This window comes from Symsagittifera roscoffensis, chromosome 3 (genome assembly GCF_963678635.1).
Source record: "Symsagittifera roscoffensis chromosome 3, txSymRosc1.1, whole genome shotgun sequence".
Taxonomy (NCBI): domain Eukaryota; kingdom Metazoa; phylum Xenacoelomorpha; order Acoela; family Convolutidae; genus Symsagittifera; species Symsagittifera roscoffensis.
In genome coordinates, this window is record NC_087064.1 from 46,590,117 (window position 1) to 46,615,177 (window position 25,061).

At 32.1% G+C, this 25,061-nt stretch overlaps 1 protein-coding gene across 1 annotated transcript in view; it reads left to right on the forward strand.

Moving 5' to 3' along the window:
* The window catches only part of LOC134841736 (uncharacterized), a 156,885-nt gene that overhangs the window by 89,492 nt on the left and 42,332 nt on the right, over positions 1-25,061 (forward strand). The window contains exon 9 of the mRNA XM_063857774.1: positions 5,812-6,154. Within this exon, the coding sequence (XP_063713844.1) occupies positions 5,812-6,154 (343 nt within the window). The remainder of the gene's footprint in view (positions 1-5,811; positions 6,155-25,061) is intronic.

Below are 25,061 nucleotides of genomic sequence, written 5' to 3' on the forward strand. Positions count from 1 at the left end.
GGTTGTTGTTTGATATTGTCCATGAACCTAAGTATACCGAAAAAAAAATGAATCTGATGAATCCTGAGGATATTCTGCGCTGATGATGGAGGTTGTAGGCCACGCCTTTTTGGGGGTCGCACTAATGCTATAGGGGATCGTCCCTGGGTCTCTACTGGCTTTATTTACCTTCGAGGAGACATCTATTTTCCTGTTAAGCTCATAAAGTTTTTTGTACTCTGATCAATCGCTTTTGATTTTACCGAGTTTTTTGTCGGACCGGTAAACAGTTTACCTTTAAACGCAGGCTGTGTACATTATCTAATGTTAACTTGTGTTCCGTGGGTTCTACGATGTCTTCTTTGATGAGAATATAAAAAAGCTCCCCCTTTTTACAATTCGTGGCCTTCCTATAAAATTTATCCCCGGATGATATTTTCCTAAATATATTGGTTGAAATGAGGGTCCTAAAGATTTCATTGGTTACTGCGGGTATTATCTTGTCTCCTGAGTCGATCAAAAATTGACACTTGCTTTACGTTCAGGTAGCCATGTCTTCTGCTCCAACTTGCAGTTCCCAGTTATGTGCTCCAATCTTAGGTAGGATGTACATATTCCTCAATTTGCATGGTTATCATTTGAAAATAAGTTGATCCAATGGGTTTTAGCGGTTCGGTGTTTTCGAAAAGAGTGCTTCCAAGATTGCTATTTGTTTCGTAATTCCCAAGTTCCAAATATTTTTTTTTGTTTGACGAATGCAAAAAGAGCTTAGGTATTTTTTTGTTTGACGAATGCAAAAAGGGCATTAATTTTGCCCTAACTTTATATGCAAGTCTTTCTAGAATTCAATGCAATCTGTGATAGCCTACTGTAGAAAAAAATTTTGCAGTATTAATTTTTTCACAAAATGTTTTAAAATAAAAAAAAAAATTATGACACATGGTTGACTCTATTTTTTAAACAAACCCGTGTAAGTGACAAGTGTTGCTTAACAATGGCATAATGGAAAGTAAGGAAGTGTTATTAACAACTTAAGCCGGAGAAAATTTCGTGAAAAAATCAATGCTCACTAGGACTTATTTTTTTGACTCCCAGAAAGCATCCACAGGTAGATCTCGCTACAAACGGGTCGCTTTATATACATTCGGCTGAAAATATCCGACAGAAATGTCTCGGGTAATTCCCGTGTAAGTCGAAAGCCCCATTCGGGTATCATCAAAAGCCCCATTCGGGTATCATCAAAAGCCCCGTGTTTTGCTGACGAAATTAACTGTTGTCTAAACAAAATAAATTGTCCAAACGAAATAACCTGTTTTTGTCGTTAAGAACTAGCTTGTTGTCTAAACAAAATAACTTGTCTTTGACATAATTGTATTTCTCAAAGTTCATCATGTACATCCCATGAACTCCCAAAGGTCTGCCCTTCTTGATTGTCGAATTTGCACACCAAATGAATTTGTGGTCTATCGTTTTGATTTGAAGCAACTTCCTGGAGCAGTGATTTCCTGTGATCAAAGAAGAGAGGTGGGTAAGATAAGGTTGGCTTTTTGTGGTGTGAATAGGGTATTCTGATTGAATGGTGAAATTCATGTTTGATTTTTGAAACAAACTTATGTTTCTCTGGGACTATGAGAAGAGGTTCTGATTTGGCAATTGCTTAGTGGGTTTTGTTTTGCTAGAAAAAAATGTTGTGTTTGAGATAATGAAAAACCATAAAAGCATTAAAAAAATTGATTAAGTCTGACGGTGGAAACTTTTAACGGTCAGCAATTTAAAGAAAAGTTTTTGAACTAATATGGGAACTGTTCCAAATACTGAGGGGCTAGGCAATGCAAGATTTTGTAGCACCAAATGTTTTGATTGCAGACGAAGCTAATAACCTGACTTTCAACTTTCGCCAAGCAAAATTCTCAAATATAAAGTTCCTTGCGCAAAAAGATAATTGTTCCGACTTTCGATACGAAAGTAACGGAATATTTGTGCTCGGGGTGGGTTTTTTTTCTTCAGACAAACTTCGACTTTTTAACTAGCCATTATGACGGAATTTTTTTATATCATTCGAAAGGTATTGTTGTCCTGAGCTTAAATTTGAAAAGATATTTCACCTGTGATCATTTTGCGTAAAGTTATGAGGGTTTAAAGATTGCCATTTTGACCAATTTGGGACAATTAGCGCGCGATATAATTCGCGCTATTAACGCGTAAGCGGAGATTTAATCCGTCTTATAAATCGTTCCAAATTGGTTGACCGAAGCTTATTTGCCATAATTGATTTGTTACAAGGAACGAAATCTATCTTTTTGTTTTGTATCTGGCGTGTGGGGGGATGATTTTCATAAAAAATTTCAAATTAAATTTTTTTTTTTCATTTTTATGTCATTTAATTTTTTATATTATTACTGCTGCTCCATAAACCTTAAAAGGCAGTCGGAGCATTCAGGGCTTCGCCCTGTTACGAGCAGTCTTGTTTACACTTTGTTCACAGCGACTGACGATATAACTTTAGAGTTGATTTATGCAGCACTTTTTTATATGATAATTTGTAATGTTCATCTTATTTTATGGAGTGAAGCCAGCCAGTATAGTTGAACAAAACCACGAAAAAAGCCACCATATTTATTTTTCATTATGTAAAAGTGGCAAGACTATGCCTGAGGAAATTCTTGGTGAAAGATCCTTAGCTGATATCTTTCTCTTGTTAATTAAAACTTTTAAAATTGAAGCGTAAAAGTCTTATCACCCAACAGGAGAGTCTATTGTGAATAAGGATTTTGACGTTGTAGTTTTGTGATCTATCATAATTTGAGACTCTGAACCTTATAGATAACTTCTAAAGTGTTCGGAAGTCCAAGCTACGCCCAAAAACTCTTGTTCATAGTGAAAAGTTTCATTTCTTGACTTTTTAAAACACTGGACTAAGACGCGAACATGATCCTTTTGCACTCGCAATTTTGGAGTTGTTCTAGCGTTGCTCCCAAACCATTTGAAAGACGTTAGTTTTCAGTTTGTTTTTCGTTAATGACAAAGTTTTCCGAAATAAGTACTTTTTTGTTAATTTCTCGGAAGCTAGGGTACGATTGGCACTTCATTGATAAAGTTCAACAACGGTCCGAGTGATTAGTTAAAAATTGACCAATTTTCTGCTTCAGATATTTTGAAATTATACCAAGAAAGTCATTCTAAAAAAAAACAAATCTTTCCCTATTTCACCGCCTTTTCGTTCTCGTCTAGGATTGAGAGCTTTTTTGTAAAATTGTTTTGTGTTCTACAAATGAACCTTTCGAGCGCTTAAATTATATCAATGCAAAGATTTTGAAAAGGATTTCTTTAAATGAGTTCTTGACTGATTGAATTTTATTGTTCCGACTTTCGATACGAAAGTAACGGAATATTTGTGCTCGGGGTGGGTTTTTTTTTTCTTCAGACAAATTTCGACTTTTTAACTAGCCATTTTTGACGGAATTTTTTTATATCATTCGAAAGCTATTGTTGTCCTGAGCTTAAATTTGAAAAGATATTTCACCTGTGATCTTTTTTCGTAAAGTTATGGGGGTTTAAAGGTTGCCATTTTGGTCAATTTGGGACAATTAACACGCGATATATTTCGCGCTATTAACGCGTAAGCGGAGAGTTAATCCGTCTTAGAAATCGTTCCAAATCGGTTAAAAGAAGCTTATTCGCCATAATTGGTTTGTTACAAGCAGCAAAATCTATCCTTTTGTACTTTATATGGCGTGTGGGGGGATAATTTTCAAAAAAAAAATCAAATTTTAGAGAAAAAAAATTTAATTTTATTTTATTAAAATTTTTTAAATGTTATTACTGCTCCATAAATCTTAAAAGGCAGTCGGAACATTTAGGGCTTCGCCCTGATACGAGCAGTCTTGTCTTAATTTATTGCCAATTCCAAACTATTCGGTTAAAAATCCGTATGTAATGTTGTTATTTCCACGTAACATGCTGAAATTGCAACGTTTACTCATTGCATGGGAGTTTTCGAGTTGGCTATGCGCATTATTGAGGTGTGGATTCCTGAAAGACACTTGTATTCCGCAGAAGCTGTCCTCCGCTGATAAATGCAAAGCTACGCTATCTATCAACTCGTAAATGATTGGCATTTGGTGCCTACCTATTTCGAAAACTTTACTGCTTGAAAGTTTTGAACCTGGAGTCAAGTTTTTTTATCCATCTTTCTTTCTTGTGATAACTATCTAAAATGCTCTCAATTGCATTTTTCTTCCTATCATTTTTCTAAATTTACAATGTGTTTTTCCATCTCCGTTCTCTTTAATTTGTCGTTCATCCCCGTTGACAGATTAAGAAGATTTTTTGCAGCTTTAGGATGTAAACAGCGTAATAAAGTGAGTAATCTACCTTGTGAAAGATAAATTTTGAAATTTTCTTTCAACGGGAGGTTTGCTGACAGATTATATTAGCCTTGGGCACTTTTTCTCTTTGACAGCTGTTCCTAATTTTGGAAAATTATCATTCCCAGAAATTGTTTTAAAAATATACATATATGGGGGAAATAGTTAACAAGATCCAAAATGGGGGGGGGGAATAGTTAACAAGATCCAAGAACTTCAGTATGATATCATATCGCCAATCTTCCTTGCAAATCGTCAAAATCTTTTAAAAAATTTTTGCTATCTTTGTTTTTTTCTTCAAGATTCATTAAATTTTCTCGATAAATCTTTAATATCTTTCAAGATTCTCTGGCAAGAACTAGCCAAGACAGCCAAGATTTTCTTTAATATTCATTAACCAAGATTCTTCAAGGCTTTTCAAAGATATCTAAGATTGATGGACCTGGGATACCTCACTCGACCCCATACGAGCTTGGGGTGAAAATTAGGCAAACAAATTAAGCAATCCATAGTTTCTGAAGTACCACCTCAATTCTCAGTAAAGTCTATTCATAGACCTCATTTGGTCCGTTTTTTGACTAATTTTGTCTCATCTTACCGTAGCTTCCCAAAACTGACTATTAATTTTGCGAGCTTCATATTGCATTTCGTTTTCATTTAGTTGTGTTCCGCATTAAACATGTAGCGTCAGTATCAAGTTAATCATGATAAATATAGCGCCATTAATTTCTCTTATGACATGGCCTCAGAATTTTTGTACAGGACCCAACCAAAGCAATTCTAAGAAGAAAAATTGGACAAGCAAAGTTTAAAATAGATATATAGACTGAGACTAATTGATTCCAAGAAATCATTTAGGAGCCTTCTAATTTACCAAATCAAGATATAAAGGTTCTCAAAGCACACTAGTGCAATAAAAACCTTTGAATCAATTGCAGTTTTCTTTCATCCGTTTTCTGAACACCATTCTCATCTGCATTGTAGCGCTTTTAAAAATTCTATGCTGCAATAAACTCTTTAAGAGCCTTTTTAGACATAACAAGACTGAAAAATTGCTCTTCAAAAACTAACTCTATTTACTTGGTAACCACGTGGACCCGAAATCTTTCCTTGCTTGTGCGCCGTTCAGGAAACGTTGCCAATTTTGATTTCCCTTTTCGCAGACTTTTAGACTTTTGATTTCAGATTGAATATGGTAATCAGCATATAGGTTACCCTTTCATTTTCTTCTATGCGAGATCAAAAGTTTCCCATTGTTTATTAATAGCATCATAAAAGAAAAAAATTAAAAATAATTTATAAATTACTATAAACTGTCCGTGCTGAAAATGACAAACAAATAAGTTCAACTCTGCCCAAAACTGCTGCTGTGCCCCTAATTAAACCCTTCTTATAATTGTTTGGTTCATTTCATTTTTCAAAGAAACAAAAATTGCCTTATGCTAGGCTAGTTTTCGTCTTTCAGGAGTAATTTCGAGAAGGAGTTCGCTCAGGTGCGTGAAGAGAAAGAGTGTACAATAAACAAGCTACGCTCTGAGCTAGCATGGCAGAAAGCAGACTGGGAACAATGCCGAAGAAGACATTTAGACGAACTAAGTCGAGTCAGAAAAGAGAAGCAAATCGAAACAGATCGGCTTCAAAGTGAGTTCGGCACGTTCCGAGACGAAGCAGAGACGGAAAAACGGCAACTGGGAGAAGAGCTGGAAAACGTGAAGGTTGAACGAGATCATCTGGTGAATACATTAAAGTGTGACCTGCAGCTGGAAAAACAACATAAGCACGTTCTTCTTAGCGCACTCCAAAATGAGGTAAAGTTTCAGCATGTGGCACTTAGCATATGGTATGGGTAAGGCGTTGACTTCGAGATTCTCAGATCGAGTATTCGATCCATTATGATTGTGTACGTGTGTGTGTGTGTGTGTGTGTGTGTGTGTGTGCGTGCGCGCGCATGCGTGTGTGAGGACGAGCTCTAACTTGATTTTTAGCTGCATGGTCTATTACAGCTGCCAAGCTTTGGTGGCAAAAGACGTAGCATCTGAGCAATCTAGACGCAAAAAAACACAGTCTAATAAAAGAACTGTATAGAATATGGGGAAAACAAAACTGACAGCGCTCCAAGCGGTCAGCAGCTTTCGGAGGCTCGTCTACAGTTCCAGGAAATCAAAAATACCACTCATACATTTGCGTTGTTCGTAATAAAATATAAAGAACGAAGTAAAGACACAATCTTTTTATGGTTTTTTCGCCATAAAAAGTCTTCAGAGTCATTCACCGTGAAATATAATTTTTAGCTATTTGATTTTTGCATTTTTAGATTAATTCAAATTCAAATGGAAAGCAAGCCACGATCTCCAACAACGAGAGCGCAAAACCGGTATCTTTTTCTTCTCCCCCACCTCACATCAACTTTACGGTGAAACGAGGGGTTTGCTAGGCCAACTATGATGACAAAGTATATTTGTAATGTTCTAATTTGTCCAAATGTCAGTTTTTATAAACAATGGAAAAAATTGCATAGAAAAATAGTTCCACACTTTGCAAGTGGTGGAGAGAAAGAAGAGCTCAAGAAGAACCCCATAAGAACGTGATCAAATTTCAGTTGTGAATACTGAATGTATTTCTTACGTTTTTCAGTTGAATGAAAAAACCATTGATCACCTTCTTCAAAAATGGGTTGATTTCAGTTTTGAAATTCAGAAGTCTTTTAAGTGATCGAGTTCCTGTTTCAGGCAGGTAAGGAACTATAGCATAAGTCTGCCTTTTTTAGCCAATTTCATCTCACAGAAAGCGTGGACGTGTCACATTTGATCTCATGTTAAAGTTTTTTTAATCAGAATTTGGATTTTTGGAAATTTTTCTAAATATACGTCTCATTTTCGAGCAAAATTGATCTGATTTTCAGGTTTTTTTTAGACTAGATTAGAGAAAAGCTTACAGGAGTTTGATTATAGGCTGACCTTAAGACTAAGTATTACTACAATTTTATTGTTAAGCCAGCTAATGTTTACCACTCAATCGTGCAATATTTCACTCGTGCACTTTTCTGATGAAATTTTTGAATGTTTGAATTAGTTGTTTAAGTTTTCAATCAGTGTGGACAAAAGTTTCCTTCCTACCTGCACAGGACCAGTTAGTTTTGTCTTAGTTGTTAAAAACTTGTTTTTCAACTATGGCTGCTCTTTAAAATTAAGTTTTTCAAAGTCCTGTCGAATAACAGTTCTCAGTTGCAAAAATACATAAATGTGTACAAAAAACAAAGAATTTTTTTTTGCTATGTCATACAAACTTTCATGTTGAATCTATTTGCTAAAAATTAAACGTTTAAATAATACTAGCTTATTGAGGTTTTTTTCAATGAAATTTGTTCCACCAGGGAAAAATTAATTTGACATCAAAACTTTTTATGCCACTCATTACACCTCATTAAATATGTTTAGCTGAAGGGAAGTTTTTTTATGGTTTTTTAGAATATATTTTGAACATAATAATTTGCAAAAAATGTGATGTACGATATTTCAAATCAGTTATTGAGTTTCCCTTCGTGAAAAATCACTTTTGAACCAGTTGTATTTAATTGGGCTAGTTTTTAAGACAAATTTTAAAATTATTTTAATTGTATGCATTTGAAAGTTTGCTTTTTGAAACTATAATTTGGGACTGATTTTGTTTTGCTATTTTTAAAAATTTGTTTTCAAACAAATACCAGAAATTAGAAAAAATGTATATATTTTTGACCCTAAGCGGTGACACTTTATTTTATGAATTTTTTTTTATTTTCCGAAGATTATGTTGAATAAATTGTAAATTGAACCCCTAAAACTTGCCATATCTACAAATTCAGACTTAAAATTGTTAAAGAAGTCAAAGTCACCGGGTATTGTTTATGTTAAAAGAAAAGTTCAAGCCAATTTAAAACAAAGCTGAAACCTGAAAATCGGTATAAAAAAATAGAAAAAATTCAATTTAATTGTTTGTCTATAACAAGCTTCGTGATATTTTTCTAAATATAATACATTTGATTTACCTGGTTTCTGTAAAACTTTGTCAACAATAACTTGCAAAAGACAGTTTAAGAGAAAAACTATCAGATATCCTGTCTTGTTAAAAAAACTTCCACCAAAATTCAAAGTAAGATTCATAAAAATTTGTATTCAAAATCATAAAACAAATCGTTTTTTTGGGTCTGATTTCAAATTAAATAATAGGCACTTGAAGGTGATTATAAAATATATATGTTATGATATGTATGTATAAATGTATATATTTACATATGCATATATATTTATATATACCTATATATAAATATATATATATATATATATATATATATATATATATGTAATTTTTTTTATATTACTATATATATATATATATATATATATATATATATATATATCCATATACATAAAATACGTTTGTACATTTATACATATATATTATATACATTTATACATTTATATATATATAAATATATATATATATATATATATATATATATATATATATATATATATATATATTGTAGACAAAAATTTAATTTTTTTATAGTCGAGTTGGTCGAAACATAAATCGAAACATGACACAATTTCAATTTTGACTTTATAGTAGAAAGTTAAATGGTCATCAAACCCACAAAAAGGCTGACATGATATTCTGACCGAATTACGAGAAATAAATGGTCATACAAACTGACGTCTTATTAGAATTTTGATATAAAAGGTTTTTTATTTTGAGACAGCCAAGCTAAAACAATTATTGGCTCTACATTCATTTTTAAATTTTATCAGAAAAAACTTGTTCCTTCTTTTTAATACTTGTGAATCGGATAATTAAGTCGCTAATTTTTTGGATGGCAAAATCTGAATATTGTAAGGTTTGAAAAATGAATGGGTTCAAACCTAGCCATTTTGGTTATGTCAGTCGACAAAAAAGCCGCCAAAAAAGGGACGAGAGACTTGTTTTGTTCCTTCTCGATCGAAGTGTATTTATTCTCTTGAGTCGCACAGAAAGAGTTTCGCTCATTGAAGAAAATGTCAAGAATATGGGGGAAAATAAAACGGACAGGACTTAAAGCGATCAATAATCATTAGTAGCTACTCTGCATTTCCAAGAAATTAAAATTACTTCTAATAATTTTGATTTGTAGAGCAGATATTGAAGCTGTTGAGCGCTTTAAGTGCAGTTTCGTTTTCTATTTTTTTTTCTTCAAATCATGATATTTATTTCAATATGCAAAACCTTTTCTGTGCGACTCAAGACAGTGAATGCGTTTTGATCGACATCGACTAAAGTTACTCAAAAAATTTATTAAAACAGTTTGAGCGAAATGAATACACATATTTACGCTTCTTGGATTTTTGTCGTGAAAAAGTCTATAGAATCATTCACATTCAAATAAGATTTTGTTGCTATTTTTTTTAAAATCAAATCAAGTTTGATTACTAAGTGAAACACAATTTACAATCTCCATTTACGGAGTGCATGAACAGCGCTTTAAGTTTCGAAAGTGGAAAGTAAATTTTAGGTTCCTTAGAAGGATAAAATTTCTCTTGATCAAGATTTTGTCAAATTGGGCTCATTTTATGAAAAAAAAACGGTCAGTCTTAAATTCGAAAACTTTTTAGGCAATCAAAAGTTTCCTTTCTAAGCAGATAAAATGTATGACGCAGATTGTGCTTGTTAGCATATTATCTTGAAACTTTTTAAATAAAAATTTGGATTTTACACAAAAATTAGAAGAATTGTCTATTTAAAATAAACATCTGATTTTCTGGTTTCTCAGACTTCTTTAGATAGGCTGACCCTATAACATAATTATTACGTTTTGTCGATTTGTTAGCGTGTATTTACCACTCAATTGTGCATTATTTCATTTGTGCACTTTATGAAAAATCTTTTCGATGTTTGAAGTTGCTTTATAATTTTAGAGTTTTTTTCTTCAAAAACTTTTTTATACTGCACAGCAAGCGCCTTCTTTTTAAAAGAAACATATCTTTGAACAAAGCCTGCTCTTTGAAAAAAAAGTTTTCAAATGCTTATCGAAAATCTGATTTAATTCGCTCAAAAATAAATACTCAGATAAAACAAAATGAGTTTTACCGATGAGAAAATTTGGCAAGGAATGGATTAGATTGGTCGTATTTCAATTAGATTAAAAAAAAAGATAGTTTTTGCACAATTTTGAATAATTGAGACTGATTGTGTCAATGCTACACATAGAAAAAATTTTTTGCGTTTTGATTTGACCAATTTTTTTTTTGCTACTAATTAAATCTCAATGAACAAAAAATCACTGAAACACGTTTTGAAGATTTTTCAGAAAAGTGTGCCGACGGTCAACTAAGAACAAGATTTTTTTGCTAAGTGATTTGATTTTTTGTAAAATCTTTCGCAAAACTTTTTTGCCTAAAAGAAGGCAATTTTAAGCTCTCCACGTACAAAGTGCAAATGGCTTAAAATTGTGAATGACGGTTTTTATAAATCAGGTCTTGATTATACTAGTAAAAAAAGCGCTTGACCCAGTTGCAACTTTTTGGATTAATTTTATGAAATTTTCAACCATTGTTGATATAATAATATGTATTTTGTTAAATTTAGAAAATAAAAAATTTTCAAAAATTGGAACTTTTTTCTCAAAGAATCTTTCCGTGACGCTTTTTTTTTTATTTTTGTTATTTGTCAAATAGAACACATTTGTTGTTATTTTAATCTTGAATTTTTCGGAGTGAAAAAAATGAATGTTTTGTTCGGTTTCTCGGAAATTCTGTTGGCTAAATTTTTTTGTCATTTTTGCGAGTTCAAGGTATAATTCGCTCAAAAAATCAAATTAATGCTAATTAGGTACACTCACACTCAAATATGTTTTCAGGGGTTGGGCTTATTTAATCAATTCATACTCATTTTCTAAAAAAAAAAACAAGTTACAAGAAAAAAAACAAGAATAGATGCTGTCTTTAAATTCTGTTCTACTTGTTATGTGAGCTAATATTTACTACTCGTTCGTGCGTTTTTTCAGTCGTTCTTTTTTTGAATTGATTTTTTGAAAGTTTAAAACTGTTGTTTCTATTTTGTTTTTTTTTCCTGCAATCAAGAAGGCCAAAATTTGTTGCCCTGCGCAGCAACCGGTTGAGCTTGTCTATTTTTGAAAAACTAATTTTCAGCAATGCTTGCACTTTAAATTGTGTCACACAAAATCACACAATTAAAACCACAAATTACGTACAAAAAAAATTTTTCGGAAAAAAATTTACCATATTAAGCGAATGTCAATTCTGTTTTAATTGTAAAAAATGAGTTCTTTCAATATTTATGTTCCATAAAAATTTTTTTTGCAAGAAATTCATTTTACGTATGTTCCAAATTTTGATTTCGCTGCTTGTAGCTCAGCTTATTATTCGAAAACATATATATACTTTTTGCACAATTTGAACAATCGAGAGTGCTCGTATCAAAGGTATACGTTGATAATTTTGTTTGCATTTTGAGATGAGACATTTTTTTGTTATCAATTTATAACAAAAATAAAAAGCACTCGCTTAGGTCGTTAAAAAACGGTTGTTAAAAAAATAAAAAGGCACTCGCTTAGGTCGTGGTGATTTTACAGAAGAAAATCTCAAATTCGATAACGGTCAATTTTTCACAGATTGATTTCAAATTCTTTGGAAATTCCTTCACAACAATTATTTGATGAACAGAGGGAAGGTTAAGCCTTCAAATAAGAACGTGCAAATGGGGCGAAAAACGTGAATGACAGTATGAACAAATCGGGTTTTAATTTTCACAACATAAAAATTTACTTCTCGTCCCAAGTTCTTCTAATTTGGTTAGTTTTATGAGAAAAACTCAATTTTTAAAACAGTCCTGGTTTCATATTATGAATTTAATCAAATTTTACAAATTGAAACTTTTCAAAAAATTGGAGTTATTGTCTCAAAGACTCTCGTTGGGACTGAATTAACATTGACTGTTTACGGTGACTCTATTTTCCGATAAAAAATAAAGTACGTTTTTTGGTTTTCCGGAGATTTTGACAATTATGCAGTTTTTGCTAATTTAATATAAAAATTGCTGAAAAAATCAAATAACTAGGTAAACTTACACTCAAAGTAATTTGGTTGTCTAAACCAATTCCACATCAATTGCTAAAGGAATAACAAATTACAATCTTCAGCAATGAGATTGCAAAGACATGAGCAGCTATCAGTTTTCAAGTCAAATTAAATTTTGCGGATAAAAAGCTCATTGATCAAACTTTCTACCTTGGGTTTATTTTTTGAAACAAATTGTTCAACATTGAATTATTGTTAACATTCAGATCGAGTTTTTACCTCTTAAGAAAGATAGAGAACTATGGCAAAGGGTTCAATTTATGCGATTTCTCTTCGTAGAAAGCTTGCACGGGGTCAATATTGATATCATGTTAGAGCTTTTTCAATCAGATGTCAAATTTTTCGAAAAAGTTAAATTTATTGTCTTAATTTTGAGAAAAAAATCATCTGATTTTCATCGTTTAAATAAATATTTCACTTTCACTTTTAGTTGTACTACTCTTTTATAAATTTAATAGCAAAAATTTTTCACTCAATCGCGCATTATTCACTCATGAACTGTTTTGAAAAAGATTTTTGAACTGATAAAAAAGATATATAAAACGAAACAACGGAAAATTTTTTATCTGCGCAGCAAGCGGTTAATTGGTTTTTTGATAATGTCTTCTCTTTAAAAGTAAGATTTTCAATGCCCTGTCATAAAGCAGTTTTCAGTGGCAAAATTACCTAGTTTGTACAAAAATTTTTAGATATAAATTTTTTTCTGTCAAGCAAACTCGGATTTTGATTTTAATTGCAAAAAAAGAAAACTTTGATAATACAGGCTTAATGAGTTTTTCCGATGAAATAGGTTCCACTGGAAAATCATTTTGGCAAAGAATGGATTTGATTGCTCGTAGTTCAATATGGATTCAAAACTAAAAAATATTTTTGGCACATTTTTGAATAATCGAATTTGCTCGTATCAAGACCTAACATTTAAAACTTTCTTTGTCTTTTGATAAGAGAAAACTTCATGCTACTAATAAATTATCAATGAACAAAACAAGGCATTTGTTTAGATTGTGGTTTTTTTTTCGAAAAAGTCCCGAAGGTCGACAACCGAATTTTTTCTCCCTGAGTAATTTTGATTTCTTTGTAAATTCATTCACAAAATTTATGTGCTTTCAAGAAGAAAAACTACATTTTCTAATTAAAAATGGCACAAAAAATATGATTGAAGATGTTTTGATTTCAGGCTTTGATTTTCCCAGTGGTTGAGCTTCATGAAAAAAAACTTCAAGCTTCTCAATTAACCTAGAGTTAATACTTAGCTTTTAGTTGCATTTAAAATTTAAAAAATTTTCAGAAAAAAATTGAAAATTAAAAAGCGAATCACCTGTAACAAGCCTTCTGACGTTTTTGTAGCATGCCGTTGTTTTAGCTATCTTTTTAAATGTTATTTTTACTGCTAATTTTTCAAAATTTTCAATTAAAATGTTTGTCCGTCTTCATTTTACTAGTAAGCATTCAAAATTATATATATTTTTTTAGGCTGACTTAATTGGTTTTCCGAGCTATCTATAAACACTAAAAAGACTATTTAAGCCAATTTTTTGGAACCGCAGTCAAAATTTTGAAAAAACAGGCCAAAAATGTGTTTTCAGGCACTTTTTGAAAATGTTGACCAAAAAACCGCAATTTTTCAACGCCCGATTCCCCCTCAAAATTAGTATATATCGGCGCCGAAGGCACCTTTACAAAAACTTTAGGTTCCGTCAGCCAAAAACGGATATCTCAAATTAGTATAAAGGGGGACCCTTTGGGTCGGCAGGGTGTCGAATCCTTGAGGGAAGGAGGCGTCTGCCCTCCCCCGTAAATTCGCTGGCGTTGAAATTAATTTTTGGTCAAACTCAAACACACTTTGTCAAATACAATTTATTTCTCGGTCGAAAGTTTTTCTTCAGTCAAATATATCCGAAACATTGATAACTTGGGTCAAGACATTCGAAATATACTATTCTTTTAGTCCAACTGTTCACAAAATATATCGCAAACCTCGACCTGAGCTATAAAAGTTTCACAACAGATTTCTATGAATCGTCATTTAATTTTTCTACCAAAACATTGAAAAATAAACCGATTCAAACTGAACCTTACCCAGTCCGGAAATAGTTTGTTTTAGGATCAAGCAAGTTTGTTACGTTTTCTGGGTTTAATTGAAAGGACATAATGGTATAAATTGAATAAACGGCTAGTTTGCATATTTTCTTCTAGGGTGTAAAACCGATTTGAAACGTGACTTAGAAAAAATATGCAGACAATTTTGCTCTTAGTGGACTATATCTATGCCTTTTTTAATTTTCTCCATTTTGTGCTGGTAGAAACAGGGCTTTCTTTTCACTCATTGTCATACGCACGTACAGTTTTCAATTTTAGTCTTAAAAAAGGCCCTTATTGTCCGCAAAAAATAAAGCGCCATGTCATTGGTCACATTTTGAAGTAAAAAACATATAGAATAGATAATCTGAACCACAGCAGCAGATTGAAAACCGTCCATAAATTTTTAAATCAGCCCAAATTGTCTTTTATTCCAGTTTGATCCAGATTATTGTTCCATAAAATTGTCTCGGATATTTTAAAGTTGCCAACTAAGTAGTTCCTATAGAATAGTTTATCCTTATGATTAGCAGCCATTATTTGCAGATCGAGAGATGTCAGAGCACTCACTTTATTAGGACTCCGCGTTTTCTTATCTCAACATAAATAGTTCGATATATTTACGGTAGGAGATTTTCATTTACACTTTTAATACCCTCGTTAAAGTTTTTTCTAGATAGATTTCATTTAAAAATGAGACAAAAGAACGAAAAAACAGAAAAACTTATGGAAAGCTAGAGCCAGGGGTCTAGGATTTTCTTCGGGGGGTAGATTTTCCAAAAAATTGACCAAAAAATGTCGACCAAATTGAATTTCCGAGCGTTCCTAGCAGACCGTAATTTGACAAAAGCTTTTTTCGGAACAAACAGGTCAAAAAAATTGTTTTTGGGCAATTTTTGGAAAGTTTTGACTGAAAAACCGCATTTTTTTTGGCGAGAGCTCTCCTTATACAATTAGTATATATTGGTCGGTCAGCCAAATTTTTAAGGTCGGTCAGCCAAACCGGATTTCTTAAAAAGTACCAAAGGGTGGACCATAAGGGTCGGCATTGATCGAATTGATAGGGAAAACGTCCCCCCCCCCTAAATCGGTCCCTGTAGAGAGCATTAATTAGAGTTAGCAGATTGCAGCTTAATTTTAATGAGATTTCTTCGTACGACTTTTGCGAGTTTTTGTATTATCTTGAAGTTGTCACATTTTATTTAAAAACCAAAAATAAGCCTTTTTTGAATTATTTTGAATGCAATATTTCAATTTTCCGATGCGTTGCCCCGGTTAAATTGGGAGTATGTGACCTCTATTTTTTGTTATTTGAAGTGTGAAAAACTTTTATCTCATGGAAAAGTATCGTGGATAAACAGAAAGATTCCGTTCTTTCTTTTAGTTTTAGTCGACGAAGAATCCAAAAAACATCACGTTCATGAATTTGCATCTTTTGCAGCCTTCACATTTATTTGGAGCAGCTTCATACTACTTTTTTCAACCACTGGCCTCAAAGTTTTATGAAAACAAACCAAAAAACTATCGAGGATACTTCACGTACGTCTTAAAAAACCCTCGGCCGCATTATACAAGAAATATTTTGTGATTTCAATTTACAACCGTTTTTCGTCGATTCTTTCATTATTCTTCTTGCTTCCGCTTCTGAAAAACATTTGGGCGCGTCTTTTACCATGGAGTTTTAGTTTACATAATAAAAGTCGTACATGGTCGATTATAGTACTACGCAATAGTTCTGCCTGTCGTGATTTGAGCTGAATAAACAAAAAAAATTTCATCTTGCTGAATAAAAAACATCTGCAGCTCATTTGAAGACAAAATTAGACATCTCCAGTTCAAATACGTAAAATATTCTCCTCATTCTTATCTCAGTTTTTGGGAGAAGATTTCAATTAACTAACTGAACTAGATTTTTATCAGTTTTAAAAATTTTGTATCACAAATTCACGTTATTAAAATGTTCAATTGTGTTAGATTAGATATTATGGGCGATGCATTGTAAATGAAAAACTACGCAAAATCAAAAAAATAGTACACATCTGTTGCAATTTAGTTTCATAACACGATGCATTATTGATTGAACAAAATAGCTACAGCATTGTGAACCGAATTCATTATCGACTGATAGATAACTTCGAATGTAAGTCAAGCATATTCAAAGTCAGTAGAACCCGGGTAGAGCTACATGTAATAATGATAAAATAAGAGCGAAACTGCTCCTATCACGGCGGATCTCTGGTGTCCTGACTGCCCTTCAAAGTATCCGGAGTAGTTTTTGATATAAAATTTTGGCTGTCAAAAAAACAAATTCGATATTTTATTTCTTTTGCCCCCCCCCCCCCCCTCTTCAGGAATTGGACCCCCTGCCGACCCAAAGGATCCCCCCTTTGTACTATTTTGCGATATCTATTTTTGGCTAACTGGCCCTTAAATTTTTTCTATAGGAGCTTTTGGCGCCAAAATATAAACTAATTTTGAGAGGCAAGGTCTCGCCGAAAAAGCGCAACTTTTAGTCAAAATTTTCCAAAAAGTGCCTAAAACACCTCTTTGACCTATTTTTCGAAAAACTTGCCTGCGGCGCGGAAAATGTTGACAAAATTGGGTCTTTATAGTGATTTGGGAGAGCTTAAAATATCTATTAAGTCGACCTAAAAAAAGATCGACTCAGTTTTTGAAATTTTTTTTGAACATCCCCCTCGAGAAAATCCTAGTACAAGATTCGCCCTGATCACAATTAATTTTTGTGAGTTTTTGGCAATAATAACTTTTAGACTGTACAAAAAATTTAAGCTGCTGGTTATGAATTTGAATTGTGTTTGGAGAAACAATTACCGAGCATTATTATTTCGTCTTTTTATTTTAAAAAATCCGATCAAATAAAATTCTTCCTGGCCGCTTGCTTAAAATTCTTGCGCAATTTTTTGACGCAATGGATCAACCTTGTATAGCTTAGTATTGATTTTTTTCCAACAATTTCATTCACGCGAGACAGCGAACGACAGTGAATTGTCGAATGTTCCCTGTTGTAAAACAAGGTATCGTGTAAGTTTTGAGGTTTATTTTCGGTTATACCACTAAATGATGAAAATTTTGATAACAAAATTGAATTAATTTTACTGCGAATTGCGGGATTTTTCATCTAAGCTCTGAATTAGGCTAACAAAACGCAGAAAGGTGCAAATTAAATGTTCAAACCCCACAAACTCTATAAAAATTGATCTCAGATGAAAAAAAAAAACAGTACAAAATCAAAGTGTCAGTATATTTTGATCAAACTAGCAAGCTTTTTTCATTCAGCAAGATATTTGCTCTGAGCAAGCTTTTTAAGCAATGACATTTTGATTAACTTTAAGTTGTTCTATATGGTGAATCGGTTTGTGAGAAGCGTAAGTTTTTCTAAGCCAACACTTCAAGCGATGAGACTTTAAATTTTTTTCAAGTTATTTCAAGAAGCAAATCAGTTTTCTCAGCAAGATAATTAAGTGATGATACTTTTAAATGTTTAATGTTAATTTATGGTGCGAAAAATTCATTCAGCGAAAAAATGATTTTTTTTTGGGAGCAAGCTTTTGCAAATCGGTTGTATAAAGACGAATCGGTTCTATAAAACTAGAAGTTATTCAACCAATTAAAGCGATTAGACTGTAAATTATTTCAAGTTGTTTCATTGATTGAATTAGTTTGCAAAACAATGAAATGTTTCAAGGAAACCATTCAAAGATGAAAATTTTCATTTTCAAGTAATTTCATGAAACAAATAGATACGCGAGAAATTGTTTTTCCTAACAATTAATTCAAGTATAGAAACTTTGAAATGCTTCAACTTATTTCAAAGAGCAAATCGGTTCAATGAACTTTTAATTTTTTTGAGCTGGATTTTCAGTAAACAAAACCTTGCAGTGTTCCAATTTGTTTGTGGAGAGATTCGGTTAGCGAGTTTTTCAAAGCACACTGTTTTAGCAATTTTTCAAATTTACTTTACAGAGCGAAGCAGTTTGCAAAAAAATTTGATGATGCTCTGCAAAATTAAAGAAATATCAATGAGAGATTCAGTTCGCAAAAAATTTGCAAAAGTTTTCTGAGCAAGCTATCGAAATTATGGCACTGTGTAATGTTTCAAATTATTCATGAAGCCAATCGCTTTGCGAAAAAATTAAGTTTTTCCAGAAAACTTTTAAAGCAATAAAGCTTTCAAAGTAATTCTTGCTATTTCATAGATCAAACTTTGGAAGTGATTTAGGTTTAAAATATTTGAAAATTCTTTTCAAAGCTTAGATCGCTTTCCAAAAAAGTTTAAGTTTGTCACGCCAGCTATTGAAGCGATGAAACTTTAAAACATTTTGAAGTTCTTATCACGTGGATTGAGTTGCAGAGAAAAACTTTGAAATTTTTATTTTAGTTCATAGATCGAACCAGTTTGCAAAAAAAAGTTTCCAACATCATTGAGCAAAACAAAAAAAAATTTTCCGAATCAAAATTCTAAGTAGCCAAACCTTTGAAATGCTTCAAATTATTTCTTAGGGCAAACCAATTTGGGAGAAGTTTTTTTCTAGGCAAACTATTTTGACTAAGAAACATTTTAAAAAATCCAGATTTTTTCATTAAACGAATTAGTTTGCGAATTTTTTTGTTGTTTTAGCAAGATATTCCAGCTATTTAGCGTAGAAAAATTTCAAACTATTTATGTAGTAAACTGGTGTAAAATTTCTTAAGCAAGGATGTTGCTGTTTCTTATTGGTTTGTTTCAGATTGAAACGAATCTGTAATCGCGAAATTTTGAACAAAAATTGGTAATATATTGTCTAGCCTTGAAGTTGAACCGAGTTCATTTTGCTTAAAAATTTATCGGTTTCTAAAAAGTTTCTAGAAAATTACAGTCTCTCAGAGTTAGGAATGTTTGAAGGTTCTAGAAAATTTTTGCCAAAGCGTCTCCTAAACATTGTCCACATGATCTTTCATAACTATTGTGCCTTTTGAGTCCGAAAAACAGATAATTTTTTAAATAAATATATTAGTATCAATTAATAGGCACCTTAAGCAAATTATCTTTTTCTTCAACATGGGAAGAATCATTTTGTATCATTACTTCTAATCTTTGTATCACTATCATTAGAATCATTACTTCTAATTTTTTTGAATTTTTTTGATAACTTTGTATAACCGAGCACATTCAAGTGCCATTTTAGTTGTAGATGCTGGCACATTTCATTAATTTACTTTGATTATTTTAATGGTTTTTGATGAAAAAAAAATAATTTAAGTTTCTTGTCATTTCTTGAATGTGAAAAAACTATTGTCATTTCACTCTGTCACTTTGTCTTCAATACCACTCTTAAAGTTGAGATAGCGGAAAATTTTGAAAAATTTACTTTTTTGAACGTAGAATAATGTAAGCGAAATTTATCTCGATCAACTAGACAATTAACAGCAGATCATGTACGAGTCAATTTAGAAATCATTTCACCACCATTGATACTCTGCAAAACTGTAGTTCTTAGGTATGCAAAAATGACTATTTAGCTGTAACGGATCAATTAGAATAATGGACGTTTTGCATTGCCTTAATTTGAAACTGATTCTTAGTACGCGCATTGAGAATTCTAAAAAATGTAAATTAGCGGCTGAAGCTAACCACTGCTAAATTTCGGTCTTTATTTTTTGTCGCTGTTTGTTGCAGATGTGCCTGCTTATTCAAATTACCAGGCCTCAATGGACTATGAAAAGGGCGTTTTTTCTACAAGTTACAACCAATGCCTCATATCATCATGAAATTTAATAGGCGAAATGAATGGTAACATTGTTTCAATAGGACTGTCAGATTCAAAAACTGTCTGTTGGTTGAGCCGTTTAAAACTGTCTGTTGCTTTGAGCCGTTTAAAACACCCCACCCTCGCGGTAAAAGTTGATGCGGATAAAGGTTTCCTCCCCAAAATGATTACAACAGGATTTTAATGTAGTTCTTTTAAAAGACTCGGTCTGGCGAAAGGAAAAAAAATAACTGCAATCAATTCAAAAATGAATATCGAATGAACAAGACTACTTGTATCAGGGTGAAGTCTTTACATGTTCCGACAGCCTTTTAAGGTCTTAGAATAGTGTTCCCTTTAAATCAATTGATGATTTTTTTTTTGAAAATCATTCACCCACGCGCTATTTAAAAGAAAAAGTATTATATTTCGCATATAGCAAAATATCAAATCGTCCAATTATGAGGCGTCAATTCATTTTGGAACGGTTTCTAACACGGAATAAATCTGCGCTTACGCGTTTATAGCACGAAACATTTCGCGTGTTAGTTGTCGCAATTTTGCCAAACTCGAACCCCAATAATCTCAGAAAAAAAATCACAGGTAAATCGTATTGAGATAAGACAGCAATACTTTTCGAATGAGATTTTAATTATTCGTCAAAAATGGATTGCTAAAAAGTCGAAAATTGTCTGGAGAAAATTTTCTTAAGCAAACTATTCCACCTATAACACTTTGAAATATTTGGATATTCTCAAGTTGTTTCTTGGACCGAACCGTTTTACAATAAATAAACATTTTCCAGATTTTCTTGAGCAAATTGTTCAAGCTGGAAAACTTAAATAATTCAAGTTATTTTGGGAAGCGACACGGTTGGCAATAAATTCTATCTAGGCCGTAGTTGTAATTGTTCAAAATTATTCATAGAGCTAACCAGATTGCAACAAATTCAAGTTTTATTAGCAAACTAATTAAGCAACGAACTTTTGAAAAACTTGAAATTATTTCACGAAGAGAATCTGATAAGAAAAAGTCGGTTTTTCATTAGGAGCCATTTAACCACTAAAATAGTTTGTTAGTTGTAATTTTGAGACGGTTAAAACATCTTACACCTCGCGGTAGACGTTGATGCGGATTTTTTGAAAATCAACCCACCGCATGCTAATGCAGACTGAAAAGTAACATATTTCGCATATAGCAAAGTGTTATATAGTTCAATTAGCATGTCTCAAATCATTTTGGAACGAATTCTAACACGGATAAAAACTCAGCGTACTTGTTAATAGCACCAAACATATCGTGCGTAGTTGTCCCAAATTGGCCAAATTCGAGTTCTGATAACCTAAGAAAAAATAATCACAGGTTAAATATATTGAGCTCAAGACAACAATAATTTTCGAATGACATTTCAAAAATTCGTCAAAAAGGGCTAGTTAGAAAATCAAAACTTAGCTGGAGATCAAAAAACCAACCTGAGCAGAAATGTTTTACTGCCCTTAACCTCTACGAAGTAGGAAGAAGTGTTCGCTTTTTTTTTAGAAAAATAACACGTTGTTCAAACAAATTGAAATAAAAAATTTGTAGAAACTTGTAACGCTATGATAAGTGCTGAGTTATATATTTCGAATATAGCGAAGTATTAAATAGACCAAATTGCCTGTTTGAATTAAAACTGGAACTCAGTTTCTTAGTAAATCTCCGCGTACGCGTTAACAGTGCGAAATGTAAGATTAGATTTTTACCATATTTAGTAAAAAAGCAAGTTTGAGCCCGAAAAGTTTACCCCTAAATGTGTCATTTTTGGCGGATTTTGGCTGTATCCAACAAAGTTTGAAAGGGGTATGCTACTTTTCATGCTTAAGTTTTTTTTTCAATTTTTTCATTTATTCTTTGTTCTTTCAATTATCCATGTTTTTTTCTCACAGTAATGACATTTCGCCAACAAATGCTACAGTTAGCTCTACTGCGTTTGAAATCGGTTTTTCAAAAGAAGTTAGTGAGATACAAGGCTCGTTTTTTAAGGTTGTCGCTACTTGCAAAAAATTAATCGTAAATACCTAGTGGCTGTAGAGAGTGCACAACCAATCGTTATAGAGTGCACAACGAACAAAAAACTTCAAAAAAAGAAGTAATGTTTTTGATGTTTTTTTTGAAGAATCCCAAACATTACACATTGCACACGTTTTCTAAAGTACAACGTTATATTTTTCGCGTTCGATAATACCAAATGTTTCGCTTCAATTCAAATTGAAACGATTTAAATTTTAACAACCACTTAAGCGTTAGAGCACCAAATATCTCGAGCAATTATTATCCAAAACTAGCTAAATTTGCAATTTCCACATCCCCATAGTTTTTCAAAATCAAATCATCGGTACAATAATTTTTTTATTATTTGCGCTCACAAAGTCACTGTCGTTTGGATGATATAAACAACACCACTAAGAAATGGCTAGTTAAAAAAGCGAAATTGTTCCTGAGAAACGAAAATAGCCCGAGCAAATTTTTTCCATTATTTTTCCGAAAAACGGAACAAAAAGACAATTAACACCAATTTAAAACAAATGTAACATCTTTCAATGCAGCAAAAAATGCTTGTATCACATTAATTTAAAAAAAATGGGAAACAATAAAAAAAATGTCTTCAATTTTTTTTTACTCTTTGAATAATAGCAATAAAGTTTTAGTTGCTCCCTGACTAAAAGAGTGATTTCTTTATATGTTGTATAAGGAGTGAAATGTCTAATTTACATTTTTTAAGAGCAGGTTTTTTTCTTCTCTCTTTGTTGATATTGAGTCACATTAGCAAATATCCTTAAACTCGTTTTCTTCAGCAAGTTGGCAATAAGTTAACCGAAAATGTTTTTTTTAAACCAAAATAACGAAAAAATAGGGACTCAAAACAGCACTTGACCTACTCAATTTAGCTTTTCTCTTTAGCTAATTGAATAACTTGCACTGTATCAAAACTGATCAAATTTTATGCAAAATTTGGTTTCATCACTTTTTTTTATGACAACCAAAGTGTTGTTTGTTTTCAGGTTTGGTCATCCTAGGTTTTAACTTGTTAATGGTACAAGGTCTCTAATTGCTGAAATATATTTTTCATAAAAATTTTATTTGACAACGTCTTCAATTTTTCAAAATGAACCTGACCTTCAAGCTGAAATTAATTAGAAATGGCTTTTTAATACTGCGCGTTTGCCTTTTTTAAACTTAAAAAAAAACGCATGGCAAAAAGATCTTGTATGAAAATTGTTTTTGAAAGTTGTAATTAAATAATTCTTCTGCTGTTTCAGAAAGGCGCAATAGTTTTGAATTGCTCTGTTGACAGTTCAAAAAATAACTATCAAATACCGTTGCAATTTCAACGTTTTTTCACTATCGTAAGGTCCAATTTTTTTCAAAAACTTCAAACGTTTTCCAATAGCTTTGTTAAAAACTAAAATTTTGAATTTCTCATTGAGTTTGATTGAAAATAATTCTGGGAAGTTCCTGTTAAATTTTTGCTCGGAGTACTATGTTTTGGTCTGAAAATATGCATGCCAGAGCGCCGTTGAATTAAAAATGTTTTGAAGCTATGTGATTGAACTTTTTGCAAAAAAATAGACACATCTGAAAAATCGTGATCGCTCTGCATTGTTTTTTGACAGTTTATAGTTAATGCCAAAGTATCTTTTTCGCTCAACGAATCTGAACAAAGTTAATTAACCTATAACTGCTTATTTCGTTATGGTATCGTTATTGATCGATTAAATCGCGCAAGTTTACCGATATCCCCAACATTGTGGCGTTAACTATTAACTCAAGGTCAGAATTATTTGAGAAAATTAAAACGTTGTCCGGTAAATACTTTGAAACTACAACTTGGTTTTTATTTATAAGTGTATAGCAAAGGAAAAAACCCCTGCTATGAGTAGTATGACACCGTTACAATTGCTTTTTTATAGGACTGATTTATAAATTTTTACTTGGGTTTATCCATAGCAAAATTTTGAAAAAAAAATTTACTGCTCCGAGTATGACAAGCTAAGGTTAATTAATCTTGCATTCATTTATTGAATCGACAGAGTTTTTACTTAGAGTGAGTTTTGAGTGGTGAAAATGCTCTGAAAAAGCAGTCCGGTTATATATTTTCCTTACTTTCTGAGAGAAAAATCAGAAACATTAGATGTGCAAAGCGACTTTGTTGTAAATTTACGAGTTTTTGATGTCAAAGGACATGCTTGGATTTTTTCAGACAGTTTCTACAATTTATCACCAAAAACGTCCCTGCTGTAGCGAGCAAAGGACTCGATACTTATTTTTCTCAAACAGCCAAGTGGTTGAGCGGCAGAATTAGAACCATTAAGTCAATGTAAATTTTCAGCAATCTCCCATATTAGATGGTTTCGACAATCTGACTTTTCGACATTTGGCATACGTCTTTCATTCAGGCAAGCAAATGATTTCAAATATTTAAGTTGTAAGTGTTCCCAGGGCTGGAAAATCAAGAGCTGGTTTTAGATTATATAGAGTAACGGGTATGAAATGTGCTTTGCTTAGATATTCATTAATGATATATCAAGAATATATTTTAATGACTCACCAGATATCAAAGCAATCAATTCTGCTTTGATGTTTTGGATTAAAGTTTAATTTAACTACTTTTACTATTCAAACTGCACCTGCACTAAGCAAGTGGTCATTGCCTAGTAAAAAATTAAAACTTAATGCTTTATGATACTAAATGGCTAAAAAAGATGATTTTTTGGAACTTTAAAAACAATCAAGGTAAGTTC